The 27,516-nt window shown below is 37.4% G+C and overlaps 1 protein-coding gene across 13 annotated transcripts in view; it reads left to right on the top strand.

Moving 5' to 3' along the window:
• HNRNPC (heterogeneous nuclear ribonucleoprotein C) overlaps nucleotides 1–27,516 on the top strand; it is a 58,697-nt gene that overhangs the window by 6,221 nt on the left and 24,960 nt on the right. For 11 of the 13 annotated variants that reach the window (XM_077845499.1, XM_077845502.1, XM_077845503.1 and 8 more), the window contains one exon: nucleotides 23,621–23,897. In XM_077845499.1, the coding sequence (XP_077701625.1) occupies nucleotides 23,657–23,897 (241 nt within the window). In that variant the 5' untranslated portion in view covers nucleotides 23,621–23,656. Of the gene's footprint in view, nucleotides 1–592; nucleotides 617–12,565; nucleotides 12,700–23,620; nucleotides 23,898–27,516 lie in introns of those variants that run through there. The other 2 variants (XM_077845508.1, XM_077845507.1) reach the window with 2 other exon arrangements.

The raw sequence follows: 27,516 nt of genomic DNA, 5'->3' as shown, positions 1-27,516 counted from the left end.
AGTTTTTTTTTTTTGTAAACTAATGGACTTACAAGGTTGTAATTAACTTGGGCTGACTGAGAATTTTTGATAAAACTGGAAAGAGCAGCTGAAGTTTATGTAAACTTCAGAATGAAATTGACTTGCAATTAGCAAGAGAAAAGGACCTATTAGATTTTTTTTAGATTATTCCAAATTAAACACTTCCTGTTTGAATTTATCTTCCTTGTGTTTGTGACAGTAGTTTTTGATTGTATTCTATTTTGACTATTCTTACTAAAATTTAACATGAATCAAACTGCAACAAACAATACTAAAATGCTATCTCACTGGAGGTTTTTGTTTTTTAGAGGATAGGTAGGCTTTTTAATCCCAAAAAGCATGAAATCTCTTTAACATGTACCCCAATGATAGATGTAGGGTTGATCTCTGAGTGATGACTTGTGGCCTAGTTAAATGTTGGGTATCTGTTCCCAGGAGTAATAGGATGGAATGAGTTAACTTAAAGAATTTGTTCTTGCATTTTAGAGGGGATGAGGCAGAGGGAGAGTCCTAAGCAGACTTTGCACTGAGTGCGGAGCTCTATCCCGTGCCGTGAGCTGAAACCAAACCGTGCCCAACCAACTGTGCCACTCAGGTGCCCCTCAATCTGTAGTATTTTACTGACAACCATAGAATATTGTGATAACTCACTTAGGAGTTGCTGTAGTAGATTTTGAGCTGAGGGGGAAAGTAAAATGATTTTAAAGGCATGTGCAATGCTGTGTGATAATAGAGTAAATCATATACTACTTCCTTATTTGTACTAAAAGAATAAAGTCCAGTTAAAGTGAACACTAAAGACATCCTCAAAGGGAAACAGAATGGGAGAAAGTTAAATGTCTGGGGTTATATGGAAGAGGAGTGGAAATTTTTCTTTAGGTCCAAGTATTGATGCCCTCTGTTACATGAAAGCCATTTTTATTTGTTACTCTGTCATTGTGTGGGTACTGTTCACTATAGGTCCTTTAATTCTACAAATTATTGTGGGTTGTATTCTGGTTTGGGGAGATAAAAAAGGTATGGTAGTTATTCAGGGACTTAAAACCTTGCGAGGGAGGCAGATGAATGAGATGATGTCACTGATTAGAGGTAAACATAGAACCTAGAGAAGCATGTAAAAGGTCTTCTAAGGAAATGCTTCTAAGGGAAAAGGAACTGGACCTTAGAATTAAGGCCAGCTTATAAAAAATTTTTTCTTAAGATTTTATTTATTCATGACAGGCAGACAGGCAGTGGGAGAAGCAGGCTCCCTGCAGGGAACCCGATGTGGGACTCTATCCCAGGACCTGGGGATCATCCCAGGACCCAGGGATCACGCTGAGTCAATGACAGAGGCTCAGCTGCTTAGCCACCCAGCTGCCCCTTAGGTGATAACAATTTTAATGCCATGGTTTTGTATCCAGAAACCATTGGTGAGCTATTGAAAGGTTCTAATGCAGGGAGATCAGATTTTCATTTTGTAAAAGTCATTCTGGTCGTGTGGAAATGACTTAGAGAAGAATGAGATTGGAAGTAGGTAATGAGGAAGGTAGTTAAAATATACATAAAAATAATTAACTGGCCCACTTTTTTTTTTTTTTTAAATGTTTATTTATTTATGATAGTCACAGAGAGAGAAAGAGAGAGAGGCAGAGACACAGGCAGAGGGAGAAGCAGGCTCCATGCACCGGAAGCCCGATGTGGGATTCGATCCCGGGTGTCCAGGATCGCGCCCTGGGCCAAAGGCAGGCGCCAAACCGCTGCGCCACCCAGGGATCCCCTGGCCCACTTTTAAAGCAATGGTATTGGGATTAGAGAGGAGCTGATAAATTTAGGGGGATTTGATGGCTGCTGTGAGGAGCAAGGGATTTGGCATAACTCCCAGGATAGATGTTGGGTAAACAAAGGGAGCAGATTAGGGTTAAGAGTAGGAGAAGGCAATTTAAACATTGGTTTTTGAGGTGCTTGTGGAACATTGACGTAGAGACGTTTATGCATTAGACGTTTGAATTCTTTCTCTGAAAATCACCTTTAGGCTGGGACATACAGAGATGAACAAAACATATTGTCCCTTGTCCTCTTGGGTATTATAAATCATTAAGGGGAGAAATAGAGTGGCAGAGCACTTTAGAAGGAAGAGAGATGATAAGGGGAACCAAGTTTAGAGTTTGGGGTGGGATGCTGCTGCCAGTGAAGAGACCTTTAATTGATGTTGAAATTAAGATCAAGAAGTGGATTATCCTACCTGAAAGCACAGATAATGAGGGGGAATCCTTGTCTTGAGAGCAAGAACTATTGCTGGAGAAAATCAACAGGAATGCATGGAATAAGAGATAAAATTGGGAAGATAAGCAGGTACCAGGCATGGTATCCAGGTCCTTACCTAATATTTAGGTTATCTTGGAACAAAAGGAATCTTTTGAAGGACCTTGGAGAATGCTGAGGTCCTACTTTGGAATTTACTTCTGGCTATTGTCTGGGGAATGTTAGTAATGAGGACAAAGTTCAAGGAGGACAATAAACTAGAAGACCTATCATAGTAGGGCACTATCTTTTACTCTCTTGAAAAAAGGTAGTAATCTTAGGCCTGGGGATTCTTGCCCATGTTTTTCAAGAGTTTTCTTCGTATTAATGAGCAAATGTAAGTAGTTTGAAGAGGACAGTAGTTTGTTGTTTGGACTCTAGGAATCTCCTGATTGCTTATCTAAAAACCCCATCGAGTCAGACGTGATATGATCACTCCCCTATTTGAAAGGAAAAATGAAGGGAATTCAAATTCATTTTTGAATTCCAGAATTTTTTCTTCTGGAAGTAATAATTTGGACATCTTACCAACTGTATGTCAGTGTTAAAGTTCTTGTAACTTTCTTACTCATCATTACCTTTGTGTAATTATCTTTTGTATTTTGGAGATGAGACTATTAAAACAGTAAAGACTGGCCCAAAGTTTGACATACCTAATAAATGGTAACATGGGGATTCAACCCAGATAGTTGAACCTACGGATTTTAACTTGATTACACTACGTTTCCTTACTTGACATAATGAAGTATTTCTGAAAAACAAATCCTTAATTGTGTTAGAATTACCCCAATCTCATCCCCCCAAAAAAGAAATTGCTTTGGGCTTCTATTTTTTTAAAGAATTTCCAGCTAAATATCATCATTATATATTTTAATTCTATCACTTTAAATGACATTGATAGAGTCCAAGGTAATGAATTAAGTAGATGTAGCTTTGTGGTATAATTTTATAAAATCTTTGGATGTGAATATATTCTAGGGAAGTAAACATTTTAAAAGTGAATGTTAGTTGAAGAAATAAATAATCGTATGTATGGTTTTAAAAACAGTCCCAGAGTGATGTATTGCCAGATCTAGCAGTCTCTCCGATCCTTATCTCACACTTGTTTGGTTGGTATGATTTAACGGATGGAGCCACTTTTCTCTTTGAAACATTTTTTATAAAGCTTCTAGGTTTTTGTTCTGTTTCTGGCTTTTTTTCCATTCTGTTGGAATGCTTCTGTGTTCATTCCTTCTATTTCTCTTTTTTTCCTCACTCCTGGGTCCTTTCGTTCACTCATTTTTTTATGCCATTGATAAGCTAATGATTCCTACACTTGCATCACCAGTGTGGATTTATTTTGAATATCATGCCAATCCCTCTAGTTACCTACCTGACTACTCCCTGGGATGTTAACTACATCAACTTAAAAGTCAAAAACTGATCTCTCAAAACCAGTGCTACCTGTTTCAGTTAATAAATGAAACTCCAGTTTTTATGTCATTTAGGTCAGACATTGGTCAGCCATCCTTGTCTTTTTCTTAGACCTCACCTTTGGTTTTGTGGAGTACCCTGTCAGCTCTTACTTTAAAATAAAAGAATTGACCACACTACCATAGCTTGGTCCAGTTTCAAGCTGAAATGGACTCTTGTGCTTTATTGGAATAGATTCAGGTTTCTTTTGCTATTCACCACCGTGTAGTAGCTAGATTGTTTTTACTTGATTGTGATCTTTTGAAAAATATATTGCTTGGAGAGGTTCCTGCTTAAAACTCAATCCTCCCTATTTTCAACGTTAAGATTAAATATTCACGGTGATCTAACCAAATAGCCTACGTGATGTGTTGGCTCCTCCTCACTAATAGTATATTTATATAGAGTATACTCTGCTCTAGCCACATTATGCCCTTACTGGGTCCTGAACACTAGTCAGTCCCTCTCTCAGAGCCTTTCCTTGGAATTTTTTTTCCACCTAAGATGAGGTTCTTCACTTCATTTTGATTGCTAACTCAGAAGTCGTTGCCTCACTGATGTTTTCTCTTCCTTAGCCTTTGGAATTTTTTTTTCCACCTTAGATGAGGTTCTTCACTTCATTTTGATTGCTAACTCAGAAGTCGTTGCCTCACTGATGTTTTCTCTTCCTTAGCCTTTGGAATTTTTTTTTCCACCTAAGATGAGGTTCTTCACTTCATTTTGATTGCTAACTCAGAAGTCGTTGCCTCACTGATGTTTTCTCTTCCTTAGCCATTCAAGCTTCTTCCCCACTAGATTCTAGCACTTTTTGCGAACACCAAGTATTATAGAACTTTATCATCTTTGTAAAGGTATAGGGAAGTATCTTGAAAGATGTAAAACAGCATTTTAGGCTTGGAAGGAAACTGTGCTTGAAGACTGAGTAGTATAATGAGCAACACATTATTCAAATTTTTTAAAGTTTGAAACTCATTATGTAGACATGCTTCCAGTCTTGTGATTGGGTGTAAATGGCTACAGCCTATGTGGTGTAGGGGTTTAGTAAGGAGTTTGAGAAGTTAAAAAAAATAGCTTTAAAATAACTTTGGCTGTGGTGGAATGAATCAAGTTGACATTTGACGTCATAGGCTGTTGTGTTTCCTCTGACATGGCTGTAGACAAAATTTGAAAACTTTTTTTCTTTATAAGTTATTCTCTGGTGAGAATGCATATACGCTTCAAAAAGTCAGCATATTGAAGTCGAAGAAAAAATTTTACTTCATGTGAACATACTTGTACAATATTTTACTTAAATAGAATTCTTGAGCCTTTAGGTTCTTCTCATTTTTCCCTTTTATACATAATTGAAAAGCATGACAAAATTTTATAAGTACCCTTACTTTATTTTTAGATCTGTGTATGCATATATTTGGTGCTTATTTTCATTTAATTCTGAAAAATTCCCAAACATACGAGAGAGGAGTATAATCAATCTCCATGAACTTGTCCAGCTTTAACCGTCCTTGGGTAATCTTGTTTCATCTATACCTGCATCTACCCTCTTTGCTTCATGTTATTTTGAAGTAAATCCTTTATATGTCATCTGTAGATATTTCAGTATGTATTTTTGGAAAAACTGCAATTATTGTTGCACAAAAAACAGTGAAGACGGCAGCCTGGGTGGCTCAGTGGTTTAGCAGAGGCTTTGGCCCAGGGCATAACCCCAGGGGTCCCGGGATGAGTCCCACATAGGGCTGGCTCCCTGCATGCAGCCTGATAACAGCCCTCTACCTGTGTCTCTCTACCTTTCTCTCTCTGTATCTAATATAAATAAAATCTTTTAAAGAATAAAAACAGTTAAGACTTTAAAAGACTTCTGTGGGGTGTAAGGATGACTGATTTTTGCTTACATGTTTTTTTGCTTAGTCCTTTCTGGACTTGGAGAAGCTCTTTTGTTAGACATATGTTTTGTTTTGAGAGAATCTTGGCATGTTCTCATTGGTGGTAAAATTGAGTTCAGGGTAACAAACGATGAGATTCCTCTATATATACATTTTACTGTTAATACTCAAATCTAGGTATGTTCCAGCTGCTTAGGTCTGCGTGTTGTAACTTTTAAGTCAAATGTCCTTATAAAAAATTATTTTCCTATGCTGGTAGAGATCTTTTGTTTACAATTCAGAAATTTAAAAATGTATGACAATTTTTTTTTCTCTGGCTTGATACTTATTGGTGACAAAAGCCTGACTTCAATTGACTTGATGATAATATGTTATATTGAGTATTACGTATAACTGCAGAAATACTAATATATTTTAACATATTTGACTTGACAGTTGAGTGCTTCCCTAGATCCCACTGGGGTGTATAACACAGTAAAGCACAGCATTAAGGAAAATTAAGGAAAATTTAAGGTAAATTAAGGAAAATCCCTGATTTTCCCAACACATGTCTTCATGATAGACTTTATTTTTTTATATTTTTTTATATTTTATTTTATTTTTTTCATGATAGACTTTAAAAAGCATATTTAGTTGGAACTCAATGCAAGATAATAAAGAAATAAAATTTTTTGTTAATTAGTATTGTTGACCCTTGCAATTCAGTATATGATCTGTGCTCCAGCAGCAGCAGCAGCAGCATCATCATCATCATCATCATCTGGAAGCTCCATAAAATACAAAATTTCATACCTAATTCTAGAACTGTGATCGGTACATTAGTGAGAAGCACCGATCTAGACCACTTGCACTCCTTTTTATTGCTAGTTTGTGATTTAGAAATTTGTGGTGGGCTTTCTTGCAAGAGTTTTGGTGTTTAGTGGGAAACTTGATTGTGGTGTGGCCCCATTTTATGTAAATCTGAAATAATAGGATGTAAAAAATAACCATTTTATGTGTAAAACTGGAACTCTAATGACTCTTCCCAAACCACAAAGGATTAAGAAGCCAGTAATTTCAAATAGGCAGGCTGGGAAAATGTTGATACCACTTTAGCTAGTAATCAGGAATAAATGCCATCCTGAAATAGATGTTTTTAGAATTATTGGAGGTTTTAGGCAAGTCATGTATCTGACATAATGTGAACATTCTATTTCCTTAGTGATAGCTAAAGAGAATAATATTTTAAAAACATAATTTTGCAGGTCACCGTAGATCCGTGATTATAATACTTGTGAACAATTTTTCTTTTTCATCAGCTTTTTAGAGAAAATATACCAAAATACAAATAACAATATAATGAATTTCTGTATACCGTCCACCTAGATAGATAGACATGGTTCCATTTTTTTTAATGTTATTTGCTAAACCATTTAAAGGAAATTTGTAATTTAAGACAGACCCCTAAAATTTAAAGCATGAATCTTAAGTATAAAAATATTGTTTATGACCAGGGGTTAATACACATTAAACTCAGAATTCTCATTCATATAGGTTTTTAGTTATACTAGAAATGTAAGTACTTACTGTATTTTTGACTTACTTTTATATATTGCATATGCTTTTGATGTTTTAGTTCCTAGTGGAGATTTATTGACCCTACTGAAGTAATTCTGAAATGTTGGTCTTCATTCTTTTCCTGTGAAGTGTTTTTTTTTTTTTGAAGTGTCATTTTACATGTTTTTAAATTTTATTTTTTTAATTTTACATGTTTCTAATGCTTGCTTGATACTTGTAGATTGGGGAACCTCGTTTTCAAATGGCTTAATGTTCCCAAGGTAAATAGATGTTTGTTGAAGAGGAGTTTTGCTATGTAGAAGCAGCTCCAATTAAGAATATGATAGGATTCTAAAATGTTGGGGGGGAGGTCCCTTTCCTTTTCTTTTATTTTTTTTTAAGTAATCACACTTAAAAAATGTGGGGCTTGATCCTACAATCTTGAAACCAAGAGTCATGCTCTATCAACGCAACCAGCCAGGCCGTCCCTCCCATCACCCTTTTTAAATCTGATAGGACACTTTGAAACAGACAAATAATCGTTTAACAATGGCACAGTTGATTATGAAGGTTGAGGCCGTAGAGAGAAGTATCTGTATTTGTTGAGACTGCGAGTGAGAGACCCCAAATTTATGAAACGATGTCCAGTGAAAAATTTGGTCTGGAGGTGCCCATTTTCTTGATACTAGTTTTGAATTCCTCTTGTGGAAGGGGGAGCACTTAACCTTTCCAACTTCAGTTTACAGGGTTATAGAAATCTTTCCTGATTCTAGGCCGAGCTGTGTATCTTAATCCTTAAATTCCAAGGTACCATTAAGTTATCTTTGCAAAATTAAAAAAATATGAAACAGTATGGTTGTTAAAGAAAAATTGAGGAAAAATTACTTAAAAACATAACAGTACTATCATCCTGAGATGTCTAACAGCTATTAATTTAGATAACTTGTACAGTTGACCCTTTAACAGTACGAGTTAGAAATGCATGAGTCCACTTCCGTGAGTTTTAAAAAATAGGACTACAGTACCATACGTTTCTTTATTTTAATAACTTTATTATGAGAGTGTAGTACATAAATAAATATAAAATATGTGTTAATCAACTGTTGGTAAGGCTTCCAGTCCGGTTTCTGGGGAGTCAGGTTACATGTGGATTTATTTTTGACTCCACAGTGGGGAATTTGGTGCCCCTGCACCCCTGTGCTGTTCAAGGATCGACTCTGTAGTGTGTATACTTAATATCTTGAACATTTCTCACTGACAATACATGGTCATTGTTACACTTGATCTTACCCAAAAGGCCGAGAAGCAATACATGGTCATTTTTAAATAGGTGTTGCTATTTCTATTCAGTTGGAATGATGTACTGAAGTTCATTTAGCCCATATTGTCATGCACTTTCTAATTTTTCACTTTTCATAAGTTGACATCCTTGTTTTCCTAAAATGAACTGTCAAAAGTCAGATTATTGAGTCAAAGAATATTCATAGGTTTAAGGCTTTTGATAAAAGTCCAATTGGCTTGTGAAAATAGGGTACCAATTCATAGTCAGAAATAATATATATGAAAATGACTATTTTAGGGGCAGCCCCAGTGGCTCAGCAGTTTAGCGCCGCCTTCAGCCCAGAGTGTGATCCTGGAGACCCAGGATCCAGTCGCACATCAGGCTCCCTGCATGGAGCCTGCTTTTCCCTCTGCCTGTGTCTCTGCCTCTCTCTGTCTCCCTCTCTATCTCTGTCTCTCATGAATAGATAGAATCTTTAAAAAAAAAAATAAAATGACTATTTTAAAAATATTTTTGCATGTTTGGTAAGTGAAGTATGATAATTGGTTTAGTTTGTATTTCTGTTATAGTGATGTTGAATTCTTTTAAAAGTCTCTCCATGGACCTTTATTATTTGTTAATAACAAGTTTGCCTCATTGGCCCATTTTTTTGTTGGTATTTACCAATGATAGTAAATGATGTAGTAATGGCAGCAGCTGCAGCAGCAACACTTCCTATGTGTCAGGCACCATGTCAGATGTTCTCTGTACTGCATTTATGCCTCATACTTCGCCTACGAGACAAATACTGCCATTGGTATTTTGCAGTTGAAGAATCTGGATTTTGAAAGGATTGGCTTCTCAAAGGGTAATGTACGCTGCTCAGAGTTGAGCTTAAAAATGAAACCGGTCTGTCTGATCCGAGTTTCCGAATTGTTTTGTTTTTTTTTTTCAAAATTGTTAATCATAAGGTTGTATTCTTATTTTCATGCATTTTTGTATATGGTCCTGAGAACTTGAACAGTGAACAAAGGTATATTGCAGACCCATTTCTGTTTTTTGTTTTTTTTTGTATTTTAGTGTGGAGATGTTTTGAATTTTTATGCCTATTTAGGAAGTTCTCTATTTTTTTAGGGGACTTTTGATCATGGTAGTTACGGTTTGAATTTGTGGGGATAGTTATTTTTCTATATTCCTTTTTAGTTTAAATTTATCTATCTATCTATCTATCTATCTATCTATCTATCTATTTATTTTTATGGGCTGCCTGGATGGCTAAGTGGGTTTGGCGCCTGCCTTCAGCCCAGGGTGTGATCCTGGAGTCCTGGGATCAAGTCCCACATAGGGCTCCCTGCATGGAGCCTGCTTCTCCCTCTGCCTGTGTCTTTGCCTGTCTCTCTCTGTGTGTCTCTTGTGAGTAAATAAATAAAATTTTAAAATAAAAAAAATTTTTTAAATAGGCTTTACCTAAACTTCTGTTGCAATTTTTTTTTTTTTTTTTTAAGTTACTGACCCAGATCCTGCTCAAAAACTAAATGAAGTTAGGGCTTTTCAGTATACAGAAAATAAGCAAAATGACTTTACATTTGGTTGGAGTTGACTTTGCTGGTTGTCTTTTAAAACTAGTATATAACATGACAAAAAAAGTTTCACTATTGAAAGTTTTGTTTCTTTAAACATTATATTCATGAGAGACACACAGAGAGGCAGAGACATAGGCAGAGGGGGGATGTGGGGCTCGACCTGAGCCAATGGCAGATGCTCAACCACTGAGCCACCCAGGAGCCCAACTATTTAACTTCTTACATTGATAAGGGCAAGATTTCCACGGGTTATGATGAACAAATTCATGAAGGATATATAGAATTGGAAGAGATTGTTAATACTTTATTAACAAAATCAGAATTTGAAACTTTTCTAAAGGCTGAAACTAGGGACAGTGAACTAGAGATGAGGATGAGGTGGTATTTGAAATGTAAAGCTCTGCTACACGTAAAGAAGAAAGTAATTGTCCCAATACAGGAAGTTAGCATTGTATTAATAAATGAATAAGAATTAGGGGTTTATTTTGTGGATTCTGCCTGTGTTGACAATGGAAAACTTAACAGAAACAATACCATCTGGATAGCATCCGGAATGTGTTCACTGTTACTGTGTTCAAAGAGACATTGGCAGATTAAATTGTATTTTTTACAAGGCACCATTTTATTCATTCATTCATTCATTCATTCATTCACAAGAGACATACATAGAGGGAGAAGCAGGCTCAACACAGGGAGCCCGATGTGGGACTGGGTCCTGGAAATCATGGATAACGCCCTGGGCCAAAGGCAGGCACTGAACCGCTGAGCCATCCAGGGAATCCCCCATTTTATTTTTTTAAGATTTTATTGATTGATTCATGAAAGACAACAGGCAGAGACATAGGCAGAAGGAAAAGCAGGCTCCTCCCCATGGGAAGCTTGATGTCGAACTCAATCCCAGGACTCTGGGATCATGACCTGAGCCAAAGGCTGATGCTCAACTACTGAGCCATCCAGGTGCCCCCCATTTTTTATTTTCATTGAAGATGGTAAGGATAAGGAACAGTTTGAATAAGATTATTACGTTAAAAAATTAATTTCAATGCTAATGAGTAGACATTAAAGGAAGAAATTAAAGTTTTAGAATTGAGTATCATGTGATTTCCTTGACTTTGGTGGCAATTCTCAAGAAGTTACATTATAGTGAGCAAGGTGTCCTAACTGGATTTTAACGTCTTCTGAAGAAAGAATTGTCTATGATTTAGTTTTTTCCATCTTGGAATTCTGGTAATACATTTTTTTTTCTGGGAATATATTCTTAAAGATCTTTATTTTAAAGTTTTTTTGTCCTAGTACATTACCCATTTATGCTTTGACAGGAACAGTCTTCTATTATAAGGAAAGCTTGAAATAGGTACGTAAAAGAAAATACTTGGAGCATCAACACTCAAAGATAGCCAGTATTTGTATATTTTTTAATTGCTATTAAATATTTGGGTTCATCTCTGTCTTCTAGATGTAGGTGTACCTATACATTTTATATATTTATAATACGATTTTAGCAATATGTAATCATTACCATATGTAGTTTTAGAACCTCTATATTCTAAACATTTTTCACTTAGTCTTATACAACGTGTTTTTAAGTGGTTCTGTAATGTTTCTTTCTTATGGGGATTTATAGGATTTATGGATGGTCAAAGTTTTCTTTTTGAATTCCAAACATAGGATGACCTGAAATTTAGTTGATGTTTGCCAGTTTTTTGTTTTGTTTTTTTTTTGAGGGGGTGCCAGTTGTTTTGATGCAAGTATATAGGCCTGCCCGTTGCTTGGCACTGTTTAAAATTTTCAAAGGAACATACAAAAACATGTACTGATTTACTTAGTTACAGCCATGGGAATGCCACGTCTCTTTCACCCCATTCTTTTTATTTATTTATTTATTTATTAATTATTTATTTATTATAGTCACAGAGAGAGAGAGAGGCAGAGACATAGGCAGAGGGAGAAACAGGCTCCATGCACCGGGAGCCTGATATGGGATTCGATCCCGGGTCTCCAGGATCGCGCCCTGGGCCAAAGGCAGGCACTAAACCGCTGCGCCACCCAGGGATCCCCACCCCATTCTTATATTAGGAAATCTGACAAATGTAATTTTATGGAACTTGCTAAAGCATGTGACCTGGTAAATCCTCATTTTTCCATTTACTATAATAGATAGAAAAAACATTTGGAATAGAAAAAACAACTTTGGAACAGGTAACAGTACATATGTGAAATACACCATCTCTGTTCCAGCTTTCTTGTTCTGGTAGCTACTGTGTGGATTGTTAGGTTTGCTCTTATATGTAATTTTTTCTTTTGTTTTTCCCTTTCAGAATGATTTTTAAATGCTTTATTTATTTGACAGAGACCACAAGCAGGGAGAGTTGGAGAGGGAGAAGCAGCAGACGGCTCCTCACTGAGCAGGGAGCCCAATGCGGGGTTGATCCCAAGACCTTGGGATCCGAATCCTAGCAGAGGACAGAATCTAGTATCCGATCAAGATTCACACATTGCTCTCTTTTTTTTTCCCTTTTTTTTTTTGGATACAAAATATGAACCTTTAGAGATGTCTCTGGAGAGATGGAGAGAGGAAAAAATAGGATTTAAATAAGCATTATGTACAGTGCCCCAAGGGAAAATTCTTCCGGCCACCCCCTCCAGCTCCAAGGTGTCTGAGGCAGAGACTGGGCACCACCAGGTAAATACAAAAATATCCAGGTTCTGTCTCCAGGCTCTGATGGAGGAAGGGGCAGGTCAGGCCTCCCGGGCATAGCAGAGGGCAGAATCTAGTATCCAATCAAGATTCACACATTGCTCTTAATCTAGAGAAAGCTCCTACTTTGTATGTATTGAGGAGTCCCAGTTTTTATTTTTACTTTTTAAAGATCTTATTTGGGCAGTCTTGGTGGCTCACCGGTTTAGTGCTGCCTTCAGCCCAGGGCATGATCCTGGAGACCCGGGATCGAGTCCCATGTCGGGCTCCCTGCATGGGGCGTGCTTCTCTCTCTGCCTGTGTCTCTGCCTCTGTCTATCTGTGTCTCTCGTGAAGAAAAAAAAAAAAAGAAAAAGATTTTATTTATTTCTTCACGAGAGACACGGGCAGAGGGAGAAAGCAGGCTCCCTGCAGGGAGCCTGATGTTGGGACTCTTATCTCAGGACCCCAGGATCACGCCCCGGGCTGAAGGTGGTGCTAAACCGTAAACCACCGGGCGGCGGGGCTTTCCTATATTGTATAATATCTGGAAACTTGAAATAGTTCGTTTCCCTATGTAGAAGTTAAATATGTTACCAAGAATTTTGCATAGGGTATGTGGGTGTGTTATTTTGTCACATCAGGAGGCATGTAATGTCAAATCAGTTTAAGTGGTGACACATGTTTCCACTGTAAAGGTGCGTTTTTTTGCCCTTAACAATCAGTATTTTCGAGAATATTCTGAGATCATGTAAATCCTGTTTCTGCCCACCAAGCTTTTCTCCAGGGATTTTAGGATACATCAACAGTTGTCTGAATCAAGTTTTATTTTGGTGTAATCTTCAATCTAAATTTTAAAAAGTAGTATCTTAGAACTTTAATTTCAGTATGTTTTTCTTTAATTTTTTTCATGTTTATGATTTGTTTTACGTTTTTTTTTTCTCTTCATACTTTTTGGGACTTGCATTTTTTGTGTTTAGGTTTTGACCATTGCATATGTAATTTTTACCGATCCATTTATAATCTGTTTTGGTTGTACTGAGTTAATGTTTTTTGAAGGTTTTTTGGTGGTTTTTTTATTGCTGTGTGCAGCCATTTATTGAATTATCTACTTCCCTCTAATTTATATCTTGAGTATTATCTTCGTTTTAATTCTTAGACCTAGCAGTTGAATAGCTTATCAAAAAATGGCCAGCTTTAGACCTCCTGGGTGGCTCAGGAGGCTAAGTGTCTGACTCTTGATTTTTTTTTTTTTTTGGACTCTTTATCTTACTTAGAAAAATAAATGAATGAGTAAAAATGGCCATCTTAGATTTTTGTGTCCTCAAAATATCACCATATGCTATTTTCTCGTGCTAGTAGTCTTTATCTTGATCATACTTGTGTTTTGATGAATAAAAAAGTTTTGGGGATGGAGCAAATTAAAATATACTGTTCTTTTTGCAGACAAATGACAGTTCATTGTTGGCAAGAGGGAAATAATTGATGAATGCAATAAAGATACATAGAGAACAAAGAGGGAGGGCCAGATAGTTAGGTGAGAAGTGCCTAAACGGGCAAAATAGAACTTAAGTTTGTTAAAGGAAAACAATTTGGTGCAGATAATGATCTCTCCTTAGGCAAGGAAATTTATAGTATTGAAAAGGTATTGAGAAACATTGACCAGTTGTGAAAGCCAGTGTGACCTAGAAAATCTTTGGACTCAAAAGATTTAGTCATCTTTTTAAAAAATTGCCAACTCGTTGCTGCCATCTAGTGCTTTGCTTTTTATTTTCTTCAAAGAAAGATGGGAAATAGTCTATGGTAGTTGTCTCTGATGTGAATTGAATTATAGGCCAGGCTAGTTGGGGGGGTGTAGTAAAACCAATTGTATGGCAAGGTTCTGAATTTTCTTGTCTGAGGCAAGTTATTTCCCTTGTTCTCTAGTTAGTATATTTTGACATCTCAAGCCATATAGATACTTTGATTTCTTTTTTTCCTGGACTAATAGATCATGTGATATGAGTAAGTATAAATGTGATTAGCTTAGTGAACAGGGTAAATAGGTAGAGGATTGGATCAAATCTCAGTAGAAACATATTTTGTGGCTCATTTCCTCCGATAGGTTTTTTGTTTGTAGTTAATATAGCTAAATATGATATTGAACACTGAATGAGTTAGACTGTTTTGTCAAGTTGTCTTTCCAGTCCCTTTTGAATAAAGGTGGAGTTCTGCCCCAGACATAAAAGAAAGGCAAGGAAACTAAAGAATTGATTCCAGTTATAAATTGTTTTTGGACCATTTGAACTCTGTACCTCTCATAATCTGGTGCCTTTCCCACCTTTCTGTACCACTTCCCAGCAGAATTTACTTAAGATTTAATGCTAAGTTAAGAGAAATGAAGTAGTTGGTACGAACATATCCCAAACATTTAGGAAGACTGACAATCCAAGATAGGTTTGTTTCAAGAAGGCAAAGAATCAGGGTAGCATGAGTTTGAGAGTGAATAGTTGAAAATAAAATTTTGATATTTTGCTTGCATTCCGACCAGATGTAGATTTTTTCGATTGATTGGTTTTAATTTAGAATGCCAGGAGTGGAAATAGAAACATTTCTATAGGGATGCCTGGGTAGCTCAGTGGCTTAGTGCCTGCCTTCAACCCAGGATGGAGTCCCACATCAGGTTCTCCGCATGGAGCCTGCTTCTCCCTCTGCCTGTGTCTCTGCCTCTCTGTGTGTCTCTCATGAATAAATAAATAAATAAAATTTAAAAAGAGAAACCTTTCTATATACACAAATCTTAAGCATTGACACTGTCCGTAAAATCTCTTGATTTTATTGGTTCAACATAAAGCCTGTGATTAGACACAGATCTTTTAGTGTAATAAGGCAATAAAGATAACGGAGTATCCCCAGTTTTTATTTACTTAGCAGATAAGACCCAACTTAGTGATCCTTTGATGAGAAAAATAGTGAGATGAGAGGCTCCTGGGTGGATCAGTCAAGAGTTCAAGCCCCATGCATAGAAAATGTGTGTCTATATGAATATAAGTAATATAGTACACAAACGTGTAGTGTCCACACACATCCGTGGACTAGAGTTTTGAGTGCTACCAACCAAATAACCTTTAGGAAGATGCTCTTTTCCTACTGTTGTATTTTACTGTGTTCAAATTCTGCTTTTCTGGAAAGCAGATCTGCTTAATCGTCAGCAGTGAACTAAACGGGATGCAGAGTATCCATGGAACATAGTCATTTAAGAAGTCTGCCCTCTGTTTTTTTAATAAGATTTTTAATGCTTAGTTTTGGTTTTTTGGAGAGACGGAAAACAAGTGGGGGAAGGGCAATGGAGGAAAAAGAGAGAAAGAAGCAGGCCCAATATACAGTGTGGAGCCCGACCTGGGGCTGGATCCCAGGACTGTGATATCATAACCTGAGCTGAAATCCAGAGTCAAATGCTTAACCAGCTGAGCCATCCAGGTGCCCTAGAAATCTATCCTCTTGATTTTACCTTTTTTTTTTTTAATTTTTTTTTTTTTTTTAAGATTTTATTTGTTTATTCATGATAGTCGCACGGAGAGAGAGAGAGAGAGAGAGAGAGAGGCAGAGACACAGGCAGGGAGAAGCAAGCTCCATGCAGGGAGCCCAACATGGGATTCGATCCTGGGTCTCCAGGATCGCGCCCTGGGCCAAAGGCAGGCGCCAAACCGCTGCGCCACCCAGGGATCCCACCATTTTTTTTAAATATTTATTTATGAGGCAGAGGGAGAAGTAGGCTCTATGCAGGGAGCCCGATTTAGGACTTGATCCTGGGACTCCAAGATAATTTCCTGAGCCAGAGGCAGACACTCAACTGCTGAGCCACCTAACAGTCCCGGTTTTACTCTTTGAAACCAATTTTAGGAAAAAAAAAGAATTATTATTCTATCTACTTCTCTTTACTTGCATGCTTATGTGGAATGATTTTGACTTAAAATTTATTTATTTATTTTTATAGAGTGTCTGGCTCAGTTGAAAGAATGGATAACTCTTGATATCTGGGTCTCTTGAGTTTGGACCTAATCTTGGGTTTAGAGATTACTTACATATATAAATATATAAACTTTTTTAAAAAATTACTTTTCTAATAAGACCTAAAACATTATATGTTAACTAGAATTAACAAACTTCAAAAAATATTTTCTAAGGAAAAAAGATGTGAGTAATCTGTGAGGAATTATCTAGTATTTAGAATGTGCCAGATACTTCTGGTCATCAAAAAATGGAAGAAGTTGTGGAATTTATAAACTACAGTTTGAGGAACTGGACAATGAGGGACATCAGGATTAACCAAAAGCAGAGTACCCACAGAATATTTTATTTTATTTTTTTCCCACAGAATATTTTAAACTTTCTGCTCTATTTTTCCTAAGTGTCTAAATTTTATGTGGACAGTTTATTTTTTTTATAATTTTATTATTCATGTGAGAGACACAGAGCCAGAGGCAGAGGGAGAAGCAGGCTCCATGCAGGGAGCCTGATGCGGGACTTGATCCTGGGTCTCCGGGATCACACCTTGGGCTGAAGGCAGACGCTTAACTGCTGAGCCACCTTGGCGTCCCTGTGGATGGATAGTTTATATATGCCTCCTGTCACAGTATAACTGTAATACTGTTTTTTAACTTAAGCTTTTATTTATTTAAAAGATTTATATTTTATAAGATTCATCTCTTTTAGAGAGTGCGTGTATATGACCAGGGTGGGCGGAGGGGAGATAGAATCCCAAGCAGACTCCCTGCCAAGTGCAGAGCCCAAGAGGTTTGATCCCACAACCCCAAGATTTTATCCTAAGCTGAAACCCAAGAGTCAGATGCTCAACCACCCAGACACCCTTTGACTTAAACATTTAGTCATAATTCCCAATTGAAAGTGATTTGCAAGGATTTTTTTGTTTAAGTGGTCTCTATACCCAACATGGGGTTCAGACTTAAAACCCTGAGATCAAGAGTTACATTTTGACTGAGCCAGCCAGGTGTCCTTAAAGTGATTTGTAGATTATTCTAAAGACTGCAGTTGTTGGTAATTAAAATACATAGTTGTGTTGTTGCTTTTTTTTTTTTTTTTTTTTTTTAAGATTTATTGAGAGAGTTTGGACACAACACTCAAGGGCCAGTGGAGGGAAGAGGGAGAATCAGACTCCCGACTAAGCAGAGAGCCTGATGCAGAATTCTGTTCCAGGAGCATGGAATCAGTACCTGAGCCAAAGGCTGATATTTAAGCCACTGAGCCCCCCAGGGACTCAGAATACTAAGCTGTTAACTAAAGATCTGTTGTAAAAAAGTGCATGTAGGATGTAATATGTATCTATTGTAAGGTAAAAAACAAAAAGTTAAATCATTTCTTCTGCAGCTTGCTTTTATACTTGAAATCTGAGGTGTGTGTCTTTAAGACTATACCATTTTGGTCCATTTTTAAACTAGTTAGAGAAGTTCTACTTAAGTTACCTGTGTAGCACTTAGTTTTAAAAACCTAGGAGAAATTGATCTGTCATATAAGGTAAATTGAGGTAATTTATTACCCATGATGCAGCTTTAAATACATTTGTTTCTATGTGTTCTGTTTCGGGGATCCCTGGGTGGCTTTGTGGTTTAGCACCTCCCTTCAGCCCAGGGTGTGATCCTGCAGTCCTGGGATCAGGTCCCACTTCGGGCTCCCTGCATGGACTCTGCTTCTCCTTCTGCCTGTGTCTCTCTGCCACACTCTGTGTCTCTCATGAATAAGTAAATCTTAAAAAAAAATCTGCTTATACTAGACCTTGATTTATTTTTAAAAACTTAATTACATACAAGGAAGCAAAAACCCTGTAACTACTAAAGTCAATAAAAACAACTTTGCCAGCAAGGTCCAAACTTTGGAATGATTTTGTGATAGTTCGAAAATAAGAATAACAAATTCAAAGAAAGTAAATGCAATGCTAAGATTTTATACCCAGCAAAACTGACATCTATAGAGGGCACGGGCAAACTTACTAACATGCAAGGGAAATAATTCTCCTAAGTTCTAAGTTAAAGAGATAAACTGGAGATCCTGTATTACTTAAGACATAGTAGAATTTGGGATCCCTGGGTGGCGCAGTGGTTTAGCTCCTGCCTTTGGCCCAGGGTGTGATCCTGGAGACCCGGGATCGAATCCCACGTCGGGCTCCCGGTGCATGGAGCCTGCTTCTCCCTCTGTCTATGTCTCTGCCTCTCTCTCTCTCTCACTGTGTGCCTATCATTTAAAAAAAAAAAAAGACATAGTAGAATTTAAGCATAAATAACCAGAAAAGACAATGTCATATATATATATAGAGAGAGAGTCTTCCAAGGATTTACACGTGTATCGGATCAAGCCTTTGATCCCAGCTTCCAATTTTAAGAAAAATAAGAATATGTGGAATTGTCATAAGAGTATGAAATTGTGGAAAATCCAGACTGGGAAACTTAACAGTCAAATATCCTGTCTGCATTCTTCAAAGAATAAATTTTAAGTTAAAGATGAAAGGGAACTTCTCTTCAAAGAGCCATAAAAGATTTAATTTGCTTTAATGGTAAGACTATTGTTTAGGGATACATGATGAGATGATAGAATTGTTTTTACTTTTTTTTTTTTTATGATAGTCACACACAGAGAGGCAGAGACACAGGCAGAGGGAGAAGCAGGCTTCATGCAGGGAGCCCGACGTGGGATTCGATCCCGGGTCTCCAGGATCGCGCCCTGGGCCAAAGGCAGGCGCCAAACCGCTGCGCCACCCAGGGATCCCTAGAATTGTTTTTAAAAAAGTGATTACTGGGCAGCCCAGGTGGCTCAGCAGTTTAGTGCTGCCTTCAGCCCAGGGTGTGATCCTGGAGACCCAGAATCCAGTCCCATGTCAGGCTTCCTGAATGGAGCCTGCTTCTCCCTCTGCCTGTGTCTCTGCCTCTCTCTGTTTCTTTCATGAATAAATAAAATGTTTAAAAAAATAAAAAGTGATTACTATAGGGGCACCTGGGTAGCTCAGTCTGTTAAGCATCTTCCTTTGGCTCAGGTTATAATCTCAGGTCCTGCTCAGCAGAGATGGAGTGTGTTGCTGCTCTGGTCCCCTACTCATGAGCTCTCTCACACACTCAAAGTATTTTTTTCAAAGAGGACCCCTGGATGGCACAGCCTCAAGCTGCCTTTGGCTCAGGGTGTAATCCCCAAGTCCTGGGATGGATTCCTACCTCGAGATCCCTGCATAGAGCCTTCTTCTCCCTCTTTGTCTCTGCGCCTCTCACTGTTTCTCTCATGAATAAATACATAAAATCTTTAAAAAATATATTTCTTCCAACAAAATGATTAAAGTTAGAATAATAACTACTTTCGGGGGTTGGAAAGGGATAAGACGTTAATGGTGCAGTATGAGTGAGTTTTGAGATTTTTATAGAGACTTTAAGGCTGTCTGGCACATTGACATTTTTATAACAGTACCTTGTACTCACCCCAAACTTGGAGCAGGGAAAACCCTTCCTGTTTGAACTGCTTTTCTTAAAATAGTTCCATTGGTTTTCCAATAAATGGATATTTGGGGATTCTTCAATTTTTAAGTCTTTTGTTTCTCCCACAGTGATGACCATGCATACAAGGGCTTGTTGGCGTCCCCTTAACAGCTTGCATGCAACAGTTTTGATGCAATCCTTGGATACCTAAGCTTATTTGTGGTCTATCTAGTTGCTTTTTTTTCTTTTCTTTTTTTTTATCTAGTTGCTTTTATATGGGGATTCAGAAATGTTAAAAAACTGCTCTGCTGTTGTTTTTCTTCTTGGAAACCCAGGGGTTTTGATTTTGTTTTTTCCCCCAGTAGTTCTTTGCGTGTAAGATATTGACCATTTCTCTCCTTACCACTTTCATGGGTGAGTTACCTTAATAAAAGAGTTTGGGTCAAATATGACCTGAGCTCATTTGGTTATTTGTAAAATTTTAGAAATATGTTTTCTCTAAAATACAATTTTAAAAGAACATTATCGTCTGAGTAATCTTATCTGTTCTGTTATTTTCCTCTGAAAGCAGCCTTGGTGTACCTAATACTTTTTAGATACTCAAAAAAGGTTCAGTGAAAACATGTATTAATTTGTAGTAACTTTTATTCTTTAAGAAGTGTTCTTTGGAGCAGGATTAACGGGCCTTTGTGGGTTCACCTGTCTTTACTGTTGTTTCTATGTTTTAACTCCTTAGAGTAAGTATGGGCATTGAAATCTATCACAATGGCATTAGCCAGTGTTGTTGAGCTTGAAGTCATTTTTCCATTAATAGTTCATAATTTTTTTAGTCTTTTAAAAGATTTTATTTATTCATGAGAGACCCACAGAGAGGGGCAAAGACACAGGCAGAGGGAGAAGCTGGCTCCATGCAGGGAGCCGGAGGTGGGACTCAATCCCCGGTCTCCAGGATCAGGCCCTGGGCTGAAGGCAGGCGCCAGACTGCTGAGCCAGCCACCTGTGCTGCCCAACAGTTCAGGGCTCTTTTTTTTTTTTTTTTTTTTATAAGATTTTATTTATTCATGAGAGACACAGAGAGACAGAGGCAGGCTCCATTCAGGGAGCCTGACATGGGTGGGACTCAGTCCTGGCACACCAGGATCGGGCCCTGGGCCAAAGGCAGGCGTTAAACCACTGAGCCACCCAGGGGTCCCCCAGTTCACGATTCTTTTTTTTTTTTTTTTTTTTAATTTTTATTTATTTATGATAGTCACACAGAGAGAGAGACAGAGAGAGGCAGAGACACAGGCAGAGGGAGAAGCAGGCTCCATGCACCGGGAGCCCGACGTGGGACTCGATCCCGGGTCTGCAGGATCGCGCCCTGGGCCAAAGGCAGGCGCCAAACCGCTGCGCCACCCAGGGATCCCCCCAGTTCACGATTCTTGTAGCAAATTTAGAAACCATGTATAATTGGGGAAAATAGATAAAATTATATTGTTAAATTCAAAGGTGGCAACCATTGTTAGCACCTTTTTATTTGTGTATATGGATGTTTCTTTACTAGTCTTTTTCAAATGGAGATCCTTGAAAGGACGAATTCTTAATGAGTTCTCTATTTCTAGATTGGTACTAGCTTTGCACCCTCTTTGAAAATTGAGAAAATCGTCATTTAAGTCCATTTCTGTTCTGTGGTTCCAAGGAATATATTTTAAGGGAACATTAAGGTTTATTTGGTGTTTTTCCGTCTTGTTCAGCATGCCAGTGGCATGTAAGACCATCCTTTTTCCCCTCACAGGTAATTGCTAATTAAGACCCAGAAGATTTTTCCTGTATTTAGATCCTCGCTCCATGAACTCCCGTGTATTCATTGGGAATTCTACAATATGTAGAATATGTGTGTGTTTGTGCAAACATATGCAAAAAGCTGGCTTGAATTCTCCTCACTTAAAATAATGGCAAAATTTGAAAACCAACAGTAACATCTCAAACCATTTAGACCTTTCAGTAGGAGTTGTTTTCAGTGTTTTAAGGCTTTCTGGAAGTCCTACTTTAAATTGAAAGTGTTCATGACTTGGTGCTATTGTTTGGTAAAATTTATTAATTACTTAGTTAAAATTAAGAAACTACTGCTTGTAAAACTTTGATTTAGGAATCAAAATCAAGTAAAGGCAGTTTCTTGAATTTTATTTATTTATTTATTTTTTAGTTTCTTGGATTTTAAAGACTAGGAGGAATAAGCGGTTGTTACAGCTTTAAAATCAGTACTATTTGTGAAATAAGTAGATATTTAAAGGATCAGAATATTAGTGGTCTGAATAAGCAATGTTATGCTGATTTGCTATATGTATATGGAAGATGTTTTTACATAATCTACGAGAACTAGTTTGTCATTCTCTTGGATTGGAAAGATAAAATACTAGACACTGTTATCTGGAGTTTCAAAAGGATAAATGGAAATAAATCTTAAGAATGGTACTCAAAATCTAATGCGGATGGATCCATCTTAAATCCTGTTTGAGTTTGGTAGTTGGAGGGGGAAGGGGCAGCAGATACAGAAACTAAAAGAATGTCAAAACATTTTCATTTGAGAAAGACTTACGATGATATAGCATCATCAATCTCCAAATAATTACGGTATGATTGGACTTTCATATACATAAAGATAATTTTTCTTTGAAACAGCCTGAGGAAAGTTGTATTGTCTTCTTAGTTCTCCTCCTTTGATTCATGCAGTGTTCTACTTGCTAGTTTTATCATCATCACCATCTAGTATTAAAATATTCCAGCTATATTTTGTAGGTTATCACATAAAAAGTAGGTCAAGAGTCATTGCATTTTATAAAATGGTTGTATTGTTACTTAAGAGATCTCTGGCATATTATAAATCAACAAAAGTACCTGGAAATAAAGATTTCCAGACTAGATGCATTGGGTCTATATACTGCCTTAGTTTAATAAGGTTAATTATGCTTGAAGGGGAGAGTGTTGTCCACATTTGGCTAGCTAAAGAATGGCTTGTGGGCAGAATAATAGCAATGGGCAAAAAGAGGGTGGAAGTCTTGATAGGTGGTGGGGAATGGTTAGGTTAGTATGACAGGGAGAGGTAAAATATGATGAGAAGTTGGTAGTTGAGAGCTTAAGGGGTTTTAGTTTGCTTGAGGACTTTGGAACAGAGAGAGCTCACTTCACATGGATAATGTCCTTAATTGGGTTGCTAGTAGTCTAGAGGCCCACCCCCACCATCTTGGAAATAATAGTCTAGCACTGCAGGAGTGAACTAGGGAAGAGGGAGCCTAAATTTCTGTAAGGATACATCTATTCAGGAGCTCTCTTCTCTAAAATAGTAATATACTTGGTGCTGTGAGATCCCTTTAAGTAGAGTGGTATTCTAGTTAGTCAAAGAGGTTCAAAGTAAACAGAAAGTTTTATCGAGGACTATTTTAGTTTTACCTTTTTTTCTCCCCACCTGAATGCATTTTTTTTTTCCCTTCCAGTTTTCGGCTTTGAGAGGAACCTTACCATCAAAGACAATGGCCAGCAATGTTACCAACAAGACAGATCCTCGCTCCATGAACTCCCGTGTATTCATTGGGAATCTCAATACTCTTGTGGTCAAGAAATCTGATGTGGAGGCAATCTTCTCAAAATACGGCAAAATCGTGGGTTGCTCTGTTCATAAAGGCTTTGCCTTCGTTCAGTATGTTAATGAGAGAAATGCCCGGGCTGCTGTGGCAGGAGAGGATGGCAGAATGATTGCCGGCCAGGTTTTAGGTAAGACCTGGGTTGAATTTATTTGTTTTTTTTTTTTTTTTTTTTTTAATTTATTTGTTGATTGATTAATTTAGATATGAGTTTTTCTATTCATGCTTGTTTTTTTACTCCCTCTCCATTAAGCTAAATCTAAAATATATTAGGTTTATAGATACAATGTGCTAAATAAGGATTTTATTCCATTTTGTGTAGCAAAGACAGGATAACCTTCACTTGGTGGTCTTGAGTAAAGTCAGGAGGGTGGGAATAACATTAAAAAAAGGTACAGTTGTTGCCGAAATAGCTGTGTCCTTCCACTCACAGTAGATTGGGCAAGGACCATATATAGCTTAGTCACTCAAGGGCTATGGAGTCAGGTAGCTTGGCACAATTATGTGTGTTGAGCAGTCTACATAACTTGGCTGTGAGCCTTCTCACCTGTTAAAATGGAGGTATAGTACCTCAGTCTCTTACCTGTTCTAAGCACTGGTAATAGTTTGGAGAAATGAGATCTGAGCTCTGCTCAATATATTTTAAAATTGAGAAGATCTCATTTAGAGCACATAAATACGTTCCTGATGATTGTAAAATTTCACCTCCATGAATAGTTTTGTAACTACCAGTTGCTGAGATTTACTGTCAGAATCATAGTTTTTTTTTTTTTTTTTTTTAATTTTTATTTATTTATGATAGTCACACAGAGAGAGAGAGAGGCAGAGACACAGGCAGAGGGAGAAGCAGGCTCCATGCACTGGGAGCCCGATGTGGGATTCGATCCCGGGTCTCCAGGATCGCGCCCTGGGCCAAAGGCAGGCGCTAAACCGCTGCACCACCCAGGGATCCCAGAATCATAGTTAATTTGATATAGTTTATATTTTCTTGGGTATGAATATTAGGGATGGTGAAGGGTTTGTAAGACACAAGTCTTTTTGCTTATAAATAAAAGGGAATAAGCACACACATCTTCAGTGCCACAGAATGGTTAGTTTCATTGTTGGTAATATATTGTTCAGCAATTTAGCCAAATTACGTAAGATTTATAAACTTTTTTTTTAAAGATTTATTTATTTATTCATGAGAGAGAGAGAGAGAGGCAGAACACAGGAGGAGGGAGAAGCAGGCTCCATGCCAGGAGCCCGATGCAGGACTCGATCCCGGAACTCCAGGATCACGCCCTGGGCCAAAGGCAGGCGCCAAGCTGCTGAGCCACCCAGGGATCCCAAGATTTATAAACTTAATAGCAGTTCATAATTGACATTTTAGTTTTCTAAAAAGTGGCTTATTTAAATTTTCATTTTATTTTCAGGAGTTTGTATTCAATTGTTTTAAATATATGAGTTCAGCAAGCTTAATTACAACTTAAATATTTTATGTCCTACTTGGCATTTTCTCTTCAGTGTGGAGTGGATTTTTTTCACCATAAGTGTTTCCATGTTGGTGTTTACCTATAGTAAATACTACACAAAACTTTAGCATTTCAGAATGTTTGTAATAATTAATACTTCATACATAACATGATTTATTGTAAAGCTTCAACACTTTTTGTTTTTAAGTAACTGACAGCTCCGTTCTTGGAGCAAAGAGCATTTATGTTTAATAGCCAGAGCAGCTGTTTTATTAAGATTTTATTTTAGAGTGAACCTGCTGGCAGGGGCGGGGGTTGTGGAGAATCCACAGCTGATTTCCTCTTTGAGTGCAGAGTACAGTGCCCTGCAGGGGTTGATCTCACCACCCTGAGTTCACTACATAAGGCAAAACCAACAGTCAAATGCTTAACCAACTAAGCCACCCCGGTGTCCCTCAACAACTTTTTAGACTATTTTGAATGTTTGGTTATGGTTTCTTAGTGGCTATTTCTTGAAAACTCTTTTCATTCTAATAAAAGTCCCTTGTAATTTGTATTATAAAGTCTTCTCAAATGCTGTTTAGAAAATCCAACCATACTGGATTGGGAAGGGAAAATATTTGAAGTTAAAGAATCTTGTGGTCCTTGACAAGGAAGATATATAGAACAGTTATAATTGAGAATACATAGGGAATTTTCGTAGCCATTTTTCCTATACCAAAATACAGGAAAACACATGTATAAGACTTTGGTGTCTGTAAAATGGCTGTGACAGAAATGAACAAGGAGTTTTGCATCCTAAATGAAGTCAGTCCTTTCTTATGATACTTGGGGCTTTTTTTTTTTTTTAACTGTCATGGAAATTTACTAATACAAAAGTAGAAGAATTTAATGAACACGAGTGGAAGTACAGCTTACCTAGCTTAACAGATAATTGATATTTGACCAATATTGTTTTCATCTATTGTTTTGGTTGTTTTTCTCTTAAATTTTAAGGATTTTTAAGATTGCAGCATATATCCAGCAGATGAAAACTTTTAAAAAAATGCAGGCCGCACTGCCCTTATCACCTATAAAAAATAACTCCGTAGTAATTCCTTAATACCATTACATATTTGATCCATATTTAGGTTTTTTATATTGTCTCAAGACTTTAATAATAACTTGATTTATTTAAATCCAGATCCAGTCCATGTCTATATATATATATGCATTTCATTAACTGCAACTTAGATGTCTTTTTTTTTTATACTTTTTAAAATTTGACAGCACAAGCAGGGGTATGTGGCAGGGAGAGGGAGACAACAGGCTCCCTGCTCAGCAGGGGCTGGATCCTAGAACGTTGGGATCATGACCTGAGCTGAAGGCAGACATTAGGCAGACATAGTTTTGCAACCTGTGTACTGATTCATTCATTGTGTGTCATTTAATTTGTTATTCTCTACCTTTATTTTTTGTAATGCTATTAAATCTAGAGCAATGCTATCCAATAGGAATAGAAATCCAGTATCACACATCTGTGATAAACTTGCCCATCAGTTTTTGATCATCTGTTGATGATCATTGCTTAGATTCTTCATTAGCAGTTTGCAGAGGTAGGTTTTCTAATTTCTTCTGCATAACTTTCCTGAAATGAACAACTCCTCATTAATAATTGCTTTTTCTGGGACCCCTCCATGGCTCAGCGGTTTAGTGCCAGTCTTTGGCCCAGGGCGTGATCCTAGAGACCTGGGATCGAGTCATGCATCGGGTTCCCTGTGTGGAGTCGATTTCTCCCTCTGCATGGGTCTCTGCCTTTCTCTGTCTCTCATGAATAGATAAATAAAATCTTTAAAAAATAGCAATAATAATAGCTTTTTCTGAAAAACCGTTCATGTTGGAAAAACCAGGTAAATATTTCTCAAAACCTTAATTTCAGCTTTTTTCTTTTAAAGTAAGTTCTACAAGCTCACCACCCAACATGGGACTTGAACTCACAACCCCAAGATCAAGAATTGCATCCTGTACCAAGTGACCTGGCCAAGTGCCCCCATAAACTAATATTTTAAATTGACGTGTTTTAATTCATCGCACGTCATTCTTCAGAGCTCGGAATATTTCATTTGTGGCCAGTGTATTCTGGGTGCTTGAGACTGTACTCTTGTCATAATTTCATTGCACCTTTGCTTTCTGGCACAAGCTCTTCCAGGTCATCTGTTGTATTTCTTTATATATATATATAATTGTTTTTAATTGAAGTTCGATTTGCCAACATGCAGTATATAACACACAGTGCTCTTCCTGTCAAGTGTCTGT

Source organism: Canis aureus, chromosome 13 (genome assembly GCF_053574225.1).
Source record: "Canis aureus isolate CA01 chromosome 13, VMU_Caureus_v.1.0, whole genome shotgun sequence".
NCBI classification, from domain to species: domain Eukaryota; kingdom Metazoa; phylum Chordata; class Mammalia; order Carnivora; family Canidae; genus Canis; species Canis aureus.
This window is presented reverse-complemented; position numbering and strand designations above follow the sequence as displayed.